This window comes from Athene cunicularia, assembly GCF_003259725.1.
Source record: "Athene cunicularia isolate RWA chromosome 13 unlocalized genomic scaffold, athCun1 chr13_part1, whole genome shotgun sequence".
In the NCBI taxonomy this organism is placed as follows: Eukaryota; Metazoa; Chordata; class Aves; order Strigiformes; family Strigidae; genus Athene; species Athene cunicularia.
Genome location: NW_020799117.1, coordinates 12,928,410 through 12,940,742, shown reverse-complemented (window position 1 = coordinate 12,940,742; position 12,333 = coordinate 12,928,410). Strand labels below are relative to the sequence as shown.

The 12,333-nt window shown below is 37.6% G+C and overlaps 1 protein-coding gene across 1 annotated transcript in view; it reads left to right on the top strand.

Moving 5' to 3' along the window:
* The window catches only part of ATP10B (ATPase phospholipid transporting 10B (putative)), a 158,108-nt gene that overhangs the window by 112,006 nt on the left and 33,769 nt on the right, over nt 1-12,333 (top strand). The window contains 3 exon segments of the mRNA XM_026858592.1: nt 5,050-5,254; nt 8,780-8,865; nt 11,554-11,660. Coding sequence (XP_026714393.1) covers nt 5,050-5,254; nt 8,780-8,865; nt 11,554-11,660 — 398 coding nt within the window.

Below are 12,333 nucleotides of genomic sequence, written 5' to 3'. Positions count from 1 at the left end.
TCATCTTACGGTGAGCATGCTGATTGTGTGTCGAAGAAATATGTGACATGCTAAACGGACTAAATGCAAAAGAAGAATGTAAAGTTTTCAACACTCAGCTGGTCCAGGCAGCAGCACCTCTAAGTCAAAGAGCAGTGAGGTAGCAGTTCTTGTCAGTCAGTGTGTATTGCCACAGTGAGGATCCTTGGTCTCTGTGGAAGAAAATCCAGAAATACATTACTAATTACTAATTACTAATTACTAATGCTACCACTGGTTTGTGTACTGCTTTATCAGAGCTTTCTTCAAGATCTGTTACCTGCCAAGGCATTTAAAGCTGCTTCACAAAGAAAGTGCAATGGTTTAGCAGAGAGCAGCAGAAGCTAACAATTAAAGACAAAGGGCAAATAAAAGATAACCTCTGGTTTTGGCTCAGAGACCTGCAGAATCATGACCTCATGGCATTAATTTCCATCATAACTCTGAATTTTAAAAAGACCATTAAAAACTGGAGAGAAGCAGGGTTCTACCATGTGACCTCAAAAGCTACAAGGTCATATAAGGTAATGACTGTACCAAAAAGCTGATCTAGGCTGTGGCTTCCAGAATTTTGATAAATTACTGGGAGTCCTTAAACACTAGTACTAATGATTAGCAGTCATTAAGTGACCTTGGCGTTACCTGGTGATTCCAGCTGGCAGAATCATAGCAATAGCATTTTGTTAAAGGCAGTATTCAAAAAAAAAATTAGATTTTCCTAAATACAATAATCCATAATTTACAAAATAAACCTAGTAAAGTCTAAGCAAATATGTTTTCAAAATACATCTAGCTTATATTCTATTTCTTCATTTGGTGCAGGTTATTAAAAAATCAAGGTAGAGATTAAAAAGGCAAGTTAAATCCAAAACCTTGTGTATGGTTTATAAAATACATTTATAAAGTTCTGGTACTTGCTTAAAGTTCACATAAACTTGACTTGGTTATAGAAGTTGAATATAGGCTTCTTTTATCATTAAGAGAATAAGTTCCTTGTCAGGATACTGTAGACAGTTTTAGCACATAAAAAGATAGGATCTGTTGGTAGCATTAAGGAATTTGGAATGCCAAAATGGTATCATTAAAGATGTATTTTGTTAGAATTTAGAAAAATTTTACTCCTGGTATCTTTAAAAGATGATCACTGCTGTCTTAAGGTAGTATACAAATCCTGAGTTTGGGGCTATGTGGAAAAGCTATAGCTGCGTGCTAATGAGGGTTTGTTACAGGACCAGCATCTGCTAAGTGACATCATTGATGCTGCTGGGCTGATGTCCACGTCACAAAAACAACCTTCCCAGCTCCTGTAATGATAACGTGGCAGAAGGCAGTGATGGATTGTTACGGACAATAGAGTACCTTCTCATGCTCAGATAATATCTCTAGCTCAGGAATACTATCAGCCAAGTTGTGATGTACTCTGACCTGTGGACAGGTTTCAGAATCAATTCCTTTCCAGTCTAGTGCCTTCCTCAAGCCCTAAATCTGCTCCCTTTTTGTCAGTTTTTCAAAGTTTTATGGCAGTAGCTCCTAACCATGAGGTCATAGCCATAAAGTGGTCTTTGAAAACATCTTGTAACATTTTTCCATTTAAAAGCTGGTGTAATCTTTGATAGCATAAAAATGTGTGATTCTACCTGTTGTTTAAACATGTAGAACATTTTTGCTAAAGTAGGTGATGATTGAGGGGGACCATTTTCAAACATAACATTCTAGAAAATTTACATATGATAAAGTACAAACATTTGGTTTCGTCTATTTATGACAGTGATACTGATTTTTTCTAAGTTTTACACCCTTATGACAATTTAGGGGATGAAAGGTAGAGCAAACAATGTATTTACTTCAAGCTGTAAAGGATCCTGAGATGAAGCTTGCAATAATTCATGGAAATAAGACTCACTGAAATAATTGGTTGATACAATACTTCTAGATGATAAAGGTTTCTGAAGATCTTTCTCCAAGACAATCTAGGACTCAGACATGATATGGAGTGCACATGAAAAATGGCTTTTATGTAATCTCCCTGGGGAGTAGAGCAATAATTTTTATTTGCTCCCATTCACCATCAATTTTGACCCAGTTTTTGTTTGAGATCTATGTGTATTGAATCCAAGAATGTGAAATGAAATTGTTGACACAAAGTCAATAATTTATTCATGTTCCCCCCAAATCACCAACAACAGTGGGATTTTTTTATGATCCTTTCTTCCCAGAAATGACTTCATAAAGTCTATTTAGTTCAGGCCTTCTGGTCAGATATGATGAGCCCAATAACAAATTCTGGCAGACTTCACTTTGACTGTTCAAGGCTAACTGCCTCTTTGTCTCATCATTATCCTCTGATGGAGCAGAGGAGCACATAATATTGTGCTACCCATATAATATGTGCTACCCACATATGGAGCACATAATATTGTGCTACCCATTATCCCAGGACAGCAAGGGAACACTTTTTTTTTAATGTGCTGTTGATAAATTGACTCGTAAAGGAGAGAAGGTACTGAGAAACTTTTCTCTTAAATCACGTCTTTGACATGTCGCAGTCCTGATGGCATATGCTATGAGAATCAGATCTCAAGCTTTCTACCTCGTGAAAATGACCACGTCTTGTTTATTTTATTGGATAAATGGATTTGCCCTTTTTGTATGTTTCTCCTCAGACCATCTTAGATTTATGAAGCTCCTCTGTTTATTTTGCAACCAGAGCTTGTGCTATGAACTTTAATCACTGAATAGAAATGGGCAGTGTTCCCAGTTCCAGGAATTGCTAAAAGGAACTGATTCATTTGAAAAATCTTGTTAGGCAACTAGGCCAGTGCTGCTGTGGGGTGCACCAGGCTTCTTATGAAGTACTTTTCTTCCTTTCATCCATTGGTAATTCTCTACAAAGTTGTAGAAAACCTTTGTACTGTAGGAAATTGTTAATCTTACTGCTCCAGCTGAATAGTTCTTTCAGGAAAAGAAAATGCATTTCTTTACCAAATTTGATACTCATTGGGAGACAAGGGAGAGTCTGTTCACCTGAATGCAGGTTTGGGATTCTAGCAATTCCTGAACTCTAGTTCCTGTGCTAAGACTTTTCCTCTGTTATGAAAGAGGTTATTTGGCATTTTTGACTCACCATCTCCTCTGTAATTAGTGTATGAGCAGAACCTGAAGCTTTATATATAATGTATGTTTCATAGGGAATTATTGAAAAGATGCTACAAATCTGTGATTTCTGTGGATTATTTTTACTAACTTGGTTTCTTTAGGCTGAGGTGGAAGACAGCCAGCTGGGCAAGGCCCTTCTATAGCATTTTATGAGTGGAAAAAAACAGAAGTTTGTTCTATAAAGCTCAGAATTGTGCAAGAGTTGATGTACAGTCCTTAGTTCATTTGCTATATTAATATTAGTATCTACTTTGTAGAGCAAGTACTCAACATGCACTTGCTTAAATAGTTTTCAAATAAAAATTCATCTGGAATTTTTTTTATAATGCACAGCAACATCAAATTAACTTAAAACAAACCTCTGTTCTTCAGTGTGGGCTTTTATGTCTGTTGTTGAGCAAGTGAAAAAAGGACATGCAGATAAGTAGAGTCAGACAAAAGAAAAAAGAAGAATGAAAAATTCAGGAATGAAAAATTAATGTAAGAAGGAAAAATTATTGCTACAATACTATTATTTACTAAGCACCTCACATCTAGCATTAAAGGGGTTTAAATAGTTAGGTGGGGGGTGGGGATTCTTTTTTTCAATAAAAAATGGAGACCACCGGGAAATGCACAGAACTTAACTGTGTGCATAACCTTTGCAGGAAGTTGTTATTCTGTGTTGGTTTATGTATAAGGATATCAGTCAAGTGCAAGGGTTTGCCTGACAGCATCACTGCTGGCTCCCCTTTACAGAAGACGGGGAAAGCAGGTTAGCAGGAAGCAGCCTTTGGCCTGACTCTGAAGCAATGCTTGGATGTGTGCTTTGAACTGAAGCAAAACACTTCATCTGCTCTATCACTGCTCTCCTCATGATACACTTAATTGAAAGAGAGTATTCTTCAGGCAATAGATGAGGATGATTAAAAACTTAAGCAAAAATGGGACACTGAGTCATGGCAAAAAGCCTTTTACTGTCTGTCTGGTAAAGTATCACAAGCATTTTCCCTCTTACAGAGCAAGACATAAGATGACTCAATTATTCATATTGAAAAAATAATTTCTTCTCGAAGAGTTGAATGAACTGGGCCATTGTTGTCCATGCAGTTTTTCCATTAACTGATTTTAAAGCTTATTGTGCAGTTTTCAGTTTGCTTAGATGATTAAGAGCAGCTGAAGGATCAGTTATTGGAAATGTAATGTCAAAAAGTTTGCTACTTCCTGAACCATTGAGCACTGCTTCATTGATGAAACAATATTTTCCTTGAACCTCATAAGCTCTTTTTCCTTTCTTTCTTTCTTTTTTTTTTTTTTTTAATTTAGAAGCTCTTTGTTTCTTACCTTAACTTTTCCATTAAACTTGGGCTCTATTGTATTTTTTTTACTTAATATTAAGGGGTCGTTTGTCTGCTGTTCTACCTTGCGCTAAGCTCAAGACTTGTAATTACCTTTTGAGAGTTACAGACTGGAAAGACCTGCAGCAAGTGTAGCTGAGATATATCAGTTTGTATCTTTCAGGATCTATATGCTGTTGCTGGAAATTTCTGAGAAATAGTCACATAATTATTTTTTATTTATTAATTAAAAAATAATAATTTTTGGTGAAATGCTTATATGTTTGAATAAGGTACTTTTAAACACCTCTCATTCTGAACAACTTTCTATCTTTTGCTGTGGAGATTATAGGGCTAATGCTAAAATGAAAGAGAACATTTATTGTAGTTCCTTTTTATTCTATGTAAAGATTTTATTTGACTGTGATATAAGGTGAAATTATACTATAAAATACAGTAATATGCCACCACCCCAGTTTGTTTTTTTAAAGCCCTACTATCCAGGAGACCTGCTGTCCTGATGTCACTGTTCACCCATGACATGTTTTTAATGCAACAGGGAAGAACATGCTTATGTTGAGAAATGCTGGAAAGATGTCCGAGTGGGGGATTTTGTACAGCTTCAGTGTAATGAGACCATCCCAGCTGATATCCTACTGCTCTACTCCTCTGACCAGAATGGGATCTGTCACTTGGAAACTGCCAACCTTGACGGGGAGACCAACCTTAAACAACGACACGTCGTGATGGGTTTCTCCAGCCAGGTAAGTCTGCTGAAAATGCAGCTGGTGCAGTGCAGGATGGTCTGGGCCCATTTGCACACCAGCTCCAGCCATGAACTGCACCAGTTCTGGTGGTCTGGCTGTGCTGATACTGCTATGAAAGCGGTTTGCTGTTGGAGCTAATGCCCTGTGCGGAAAGCAGCAGTTTGTCCTAGAAGATTTTTGTTTTTCTGGCACAGGGTTGGCTTTATAAAAAGGAGTATTAGCTCAGAGAGTAGTTGTTTGCAGAAAACTGCATCAGCAGATGCTTAAGCAGCAACGCTCAGTACCATCATTTGGGACAGCAGCAAGTCCTTCCTCTGTGTCAGCCATCTGTACCCTCCAGGTTGTCACAGCACAGAGCACGTCCCACAGCAAAGCCACTACTACCGAGTGAATTATTTCTGCATGGAAATTGGAAGAGAGGTCATGGCCCCCCTTCCAAAGCGGCCATGGGCTTCCTCATGGATTTTGCTTCTCTGTTACAGCTCATGTACCATTGCTCATTTGCTAGGCAGGCAGGTGTACGGCAGTTCAAGTAGGAACTGCTCTGAGGCACACTTGGTTGTGATGAAATAATGGAACCTTTTATAGGATAAAATAAGCAATTGAATAGGAAGTCAAGATATATTAAATAAAAGTGATATGTTTGACATCAGTTTGATTGTTAGCAGAGATTCAGTTTGAGCGCTTAGAATCACCGTATTTTTTTCCATAGGTCATTATCATTTCCTTTTTACAAACACTTTACTGGTATTTTCTCTTGATTCATGTCTGATAAACCTGAAGTAAAGAAGAAAATATGACTTAGGGAGAGCTGTACTTGTTACACATCTTTTCAGGTTTTCAAATAACACATTTAAGGAGCTGTACCATGTAAAAGAGAAGTATTTTGTTTTATTGGAATCACTCCAGTAGACAGAAAATCCAAAAACATTGTAGGTAATTCTAGGAATTTCGTCCACTTATTTAGCTGTCAGTAATAGTGCCATTAGGAAGATCTATTGGTGGGTGGGACACAGCTTCCAGTGAGCAACCAATTTTATTGAAGTACACCATTTCCATGACAAGTTGTGGTCAGGTACTGTACTACAGTATTCCTTGCACAATTAAGGGTTTTCTCAGGTACAGCATACATTTTCCAGTGCTTTCCAGTGATGATTAGGGAGAAGTATTTTTCCTGAGAAACTGAAAATTTTTAAGATGTAGAGATTTAGCAACAAACACAATAAACTATCTACTTAAATAGAAAAATTAAAATGCTGCGTTTGTGTCTTGTAGTTTGCACATTAGGTTTTGTAATTTTGCTTTTAGAGGAAAACAGAGTGCTCAACTATCATACAAAATGCAAATTTTGCCTCCGTCATTTATAATATGAGGAAGTCGTTCTCTAAATCAGAAAATCCCCGCATGCCAAGTTATGCTTCAGACTGCCCATTCATGGGGGGTTTTATTGATATTTTGAGTTATTTAGATAAACTGTATGCCCAGAAGTCTTTATACTTACAAAATCTTGTTACATTGGCAGAGTGGAATGCAGTTCTGACCATGGTGATAGCCAGTGCTCAGGAAGTTCAGGGTTTAATATTCAACTATATTACCCCATTTCTTTAACGTATTGGTGTAAACAGTACGTTGGATTAAAAAAAAAAAAACAAAAAAACAGTGCACTAAATATTATATGTGCAGTTTTAGTGTGCCAAGTCCTTCCTTGTTCTTTGAGGTTTGTTTAGTCATGTGATTTATGTGCTATGTAAAACTTACTCAGATTTAATTATGTCTATAAAGTGTGACTCTTTAAGGAGGGAGGAAGTACGTATGAACTGTGGTTAGTTCTTTGGTTTAGGATATGCTTTGGAATATTGAATTCCTGTAAAAGGCTGAGAGGAAGGATTATTATTTTCTTCCTCATGCCATTTTCTAACTTGAATTTTCAAATGTAAAATTCTTGTCATCAAAACAAAAAATTTTGAGAGAACAATCATCCTTCTCTATCACTTTCTAGCTAGAAGCCTATACGTTTTCTTCATTAGTAATGAGCCCTCCTGGTGCCTTTTGCATCTTCCTGCTTTCCTGTTGTACAAATATTGTATTTCTAGCACAACCAAATATGTGCTGATTTCCCTGTTGAGTTCACTGAGTTGAACAAGATTCAGCAGAGATGAACAATATCTCTTAAAAGAAATTCTAAAAATATTCAGCCACATGGGTCAGAAGGTATAACAAAATGCCTTCATATTCATCAAGCTTCTGTATTTCCTCCAACCTTCTTTTTTAGATCAGATTCTCTACTTGCTTGTACTTAAATATTTTATATATATTTCCTAAAAAAAAGAATATATGTATTGCTTGGGAAAAAAAAGAACAGGAGAGAGAAAATAATGTAAAAATTAAAGCACAGCGAAGAAAAAGTTGTGACTCCAGGACTGGCAGTGTAAGGAAGTCCTCTTGCAGTCTGGCAAAGTTTTTGTGAATTCCAGTGAAAGATTCCCAGGATTTGCAGTTTCTGAAGGAGTCTAATCTCTGGAAGTCTCTCTTGCTGTAGAAAAAGGTAGGGAAGCCCAGCAGCAGACTTGATTTCCAGTTTTTCTAATGGGAGGAGTTTGGATTAAAGTGAGTTTCAGTTCTTTTAAATATTTTATAGCACACAATAATGATTCTCTTTCACATTCCTCACATCCTATTTTTATTACATTTTCTGAATCTAACATCAAAGTTTTATGTATTTTTTCAGTTAAGAAAAAAACACCACTTATGGCGGTCAAGTACTCTCATGCTGTGTACTTTCCAAACTGCTTCATGCAGTCCAACACCCAGGCCTGTTTCCCTGAACACAGGGGATATCAAGCAAAATTGCGTGTCTCAGTTCAGCTCCAAGCGCTTTTTGAGCGAGCACTTATCCTGAAAATCACTGTCTTTTTTTGTGTCTCCCAGAGGCTTGGACTGATTCTACTACCTTCCCTCTTTTAGTTTGGTTTGTTTGTTTCTTTGTTCATTTGGGGGGGGGTGGGCTTTGGCATTTTTTTGCTATTAATCTTGCTTTCAGTCTTATTTGAATGTTTATTCAAATGTGTGGGCTCTTATGATTATACCGTCCTGGCCAATAACATAACTTTTCTAACATATTTTAAAATCCTAATAAATCCTGAAATTATTTTCATTTGAGCTTGCTTTTGGTTGAAGGCTGGTTTTCTTTCATAAATAATTTGATCTATTTGTTAGATTCACTTTAAATGAAGACAGATGTTTTCACTAATTGGCATCTGTGATGCCTTGTCCAATACACAGCATTTTCTTCATTTAATTTAACTAGTTGTTAATCCAAGAGAGGAAAATCTCAAATCTTTACTTAGCCCCTCTGAAGCTTTGCTTCAGACTGAATGAGCTTGATTCCCTTTGCCTTTCCTTGTAGGGCAAGTGCTCCAGCCCCCAACTATCCTGGTGGACTATATTTAGCTGCTCTTAGTGTATAACATTTCAAGTACTCATTGGATTTGACACTCATTCTCAGTACGTTTCCTCTTGCAGAATACCTTGTTTGAACCCGAATTTTTCCAAAACACCATCATCTGTGAAATGCCTAACAATGATCTCAATAAATTCAAAGGGTACATGTAAGTATTTGTTATCTATAAATGCATTTTGTATCTGAACATTAGTATTTCTCTCAGAGGAACTGGATGGAAAGAACCTATTTTGCAGAAATCAATGGATGTCACTATTATCTATTCCTGGATTCAGAAGTCGATAGGAAATATAGACTGGAATCTGTGTTTCAAGGCAAGACAGAACCAAGGCTTGACATTGAATTTGCAGTTGTTTCATAGAAACTGTTCTCACAAGGCTTCAGCTCTTTTCAGAATTCAGACATAAGCTCATTTAGGTTTGACCTGGTTAGTCTAGGCTAGATTTTAAATCTAAATCCTTCCTAATGTTAAAGATACTCAGCTGCATGCCTCTAGTTTCTTCATCTTTATGGCCATTGGGAAAAGCTATCCAGGATCTAACAAACAAATCAGATTTTCTTCTTACAGCTAGAAAAAGCAAGCAAGCAAGGTGTAAACCTGTGTATGTGAGGAAGGTGTAAACTTGTGTATGTGAGGAAAAAGCCATATCCTGTGTTCCTTCTGTTCTTTCTTCAATAAATAATTCTGGCACAGGTCTAACAGGGAAATCTGTACTAGAAAATTCAGCAGATTTAAGACCCTTCCCTGGCTATAAGGCCAACTTGTATGGCATGGCTCATGTCATAATATTCTCTTGCCCTCCAGTACAGGGCAGCTGTTTCTCAGGACGCTCTTCAGAGCAGTCATTGGTCCCTGCTGATTCCCGCATCACACCAGAGAATTGTCTGAAATACCTACTGCCCCGGACCAAATGCATGCCCCACATTATGCAAACAATTTAACTGTATGTCTCTGCTAGCATTCCTATCCATGCCCTGGCTTTGTTAAATTTACTAATATCTAAGCTAGGAGTTAATGTCTCTGCAAGAATGCAGTGAGTGTTGCACCTGGAGTAGCTACAAATGGCCAGATCCTCTGACAGGAGTAAACCAGAGGGTTCTCACCCATTAGCACTGACTGTGCTTAATCTGGTTTTGAGAATTTATGCCCTGTAAGAATGATGCCTCTAATAGCAATGCTGTTTCCTCTCTATTCTGATATCTTAAAAGGGAGAAAGAGGTCAAGTTTGTATTGATTGCTGGCTGTGGTTGATGGCTTTGAGGACCACTGGGTATAATCTAAATTGAAGCAATCCTTCCAATTAGCCTGCTGTAATATGGCACAAAAGCACTGAGATTATAGAAATGTAGGTGATATGTCCCAAGAAAACACACACAAATACACACCCTTAGGACCCAGGACTGTCTTCAAAATCTTCAACTCTCTATTGAAATTCTGTAACAGAAATCTCTTGGAAAATTCCTATTATCTCACCTGCATGGTGGAATATGGAATGATCTGCTTTTCTCTCCCTGCTTCAGGGGTAGATGAAAGAATTTACTAGTGAAAATTGCTTACTAACAGTTAGAAGACTTTCTGTCTTTGAGCTATTTTGTAAACATAAATTACTTCGACCAGGTTACATTTTTCTCCAAGAACTCTTAATAAATTATTCAGGCTCTACTGCCTTGCTATAAAATGGTAGCAGTACTCTCTCTGCTAAAAATTATAACAAACTCAGTGACATTTATCTGACATGCCTGACCATAGCAAATTCTACTTAAGGGGATGCAAGAAGGCTTCTAGTAAATGTGTTCACCGAGGCTGAATCTAGATTCCCAGAAAAACAGGTTCCTTGGATCATTTTTTACAATTCTAGCAGCTATAGGTTGTTGGCATCTAAACTTTTCACTTGCCTAGTTTGATGTCATGTAATAATGTGCAGTTTCACATTGATACAGGACTGTACTTAGCCCTAAGGTAGCACCTAACCTTGCCCTCCATCTAAGTGCTGCTGCAGTGTACTAGTAAATGCAATGCCAAGTATGGAAGAGAAAGTAGCAAAAGATTCTAGAAAAAAAACATTTTCTGATGCTGATATTTACATAACAAAACCAGATGGAGTGACCTAAGTGAAAAATCTCAGCTTTGGTAAAGATCTCACAGAAGGAACCTTCCAGAATGTTTACTAAAAAATGTGAGCAAAAGTAGTTTTGTGCTTTCATTTTCAGAGGTAAGTAACACACTGCCTGCCTGATGGAGCACTGACCTGACAATTTCCATTAATTTCTCATCAATCTGTTCTGCTAGCAGAAAGCTCTGGTGTGTGACAGGACATCTTCAGCCAGAATGAAAAGTCTTCCATCCAATGTGGGAGCGAGGAACAAAGCCTCAGCCTAGAGACTGTTCAAGCGAGCTGAGGTTCACAAAGATGAGAAGCCCTTTGGTGGCTGAGAAAGAGAGACAGAGGCTCTTAGTGGGTGAAGACATTTTAATCTGAACCTCTAATAGCAGATAAACCCTGCCCAGCTTTCTAAAATAATTTCATCTGAATGAAGCCACATCCTGGCGTTTATAAGATACTGAATCTGCCAGATAAGGTCCCAGATGAAAGCCAGACTTGCTTCATATTGACATCACGATGCACACACCATGTAAGACGTCTTTAAAAGAGATATCTGGACTTCTCTGCAACTTCTTCCTAGAGTCTTTATTAAAGCTGAGTGAATTACAAGCAAAACAGGGCCTTCACAGTTCTTTGATTTCAACTTGAAACAATCATGCACACAAGAATTTTCTATAATACTATATTAGAACAGAAAAAGGCATTGCTTTATTTGATTTTCTTTCTTTTAGGGAGCAGCCAAATCATGAACGGATTGGTTTTAACATTGAAAGCCTCTTGCTTCGTGGATGTACAATCAGAAATACTGAGGCTGCAATAGGAATTGTTATATATGCAGGTAAGATGTACTTTCTACCTAGGTAAACATAGAATTTCCCTGTAAATATCCTTAAGTAAATATAGTCTAATATTGCATCACAATTTGACATTTTGTTTTAAGAACTGGTAGTGCATGGGAAAATGACATAACTTTTTAAAGTCAAAGTATTACTCATCCATCTCCAAAGCCAGCAAGTCCTGCACTGGGTATCTGACAAGTGACAGTATCTTTGTGTATGTCAGATATCTTGCTGTTTTCACAATATCTTGCAAAAATATCCAGATGTGCTAGTTTGAAAGCAAACTAGTGGGAGACACCAAGTCAGAATAACAATTTAATAAAGAAAAAAAAAATATAAAGGCAGATAGCACTGGGTTAAACTAACAGAGTCAGGATACAACTTGACAGCCTGTTAATCAGGGTGGTGGTAGCAGTCTGGTAGAATGGTGGCTGCAGTCCCCCCGAAGCAGTGATCCTGTAGAAAAACAAGATCTGCTCTTCCTCAGAAAAGTCCAGTGGTGGCTAAGTAGCTCCTGTCCTCTGGAAATCCAGTGGAAAAGAGAGGTCTCTAGTATTCAGAATCTCAGGTTATATCCAGGATGGAATGCTGGTTTTCTCCCTCTGGGTGGAGCATCTCACAGTGGGATAATGAGTCATGCTGCATGGCATTGATGCTGTCTCTTATACACAT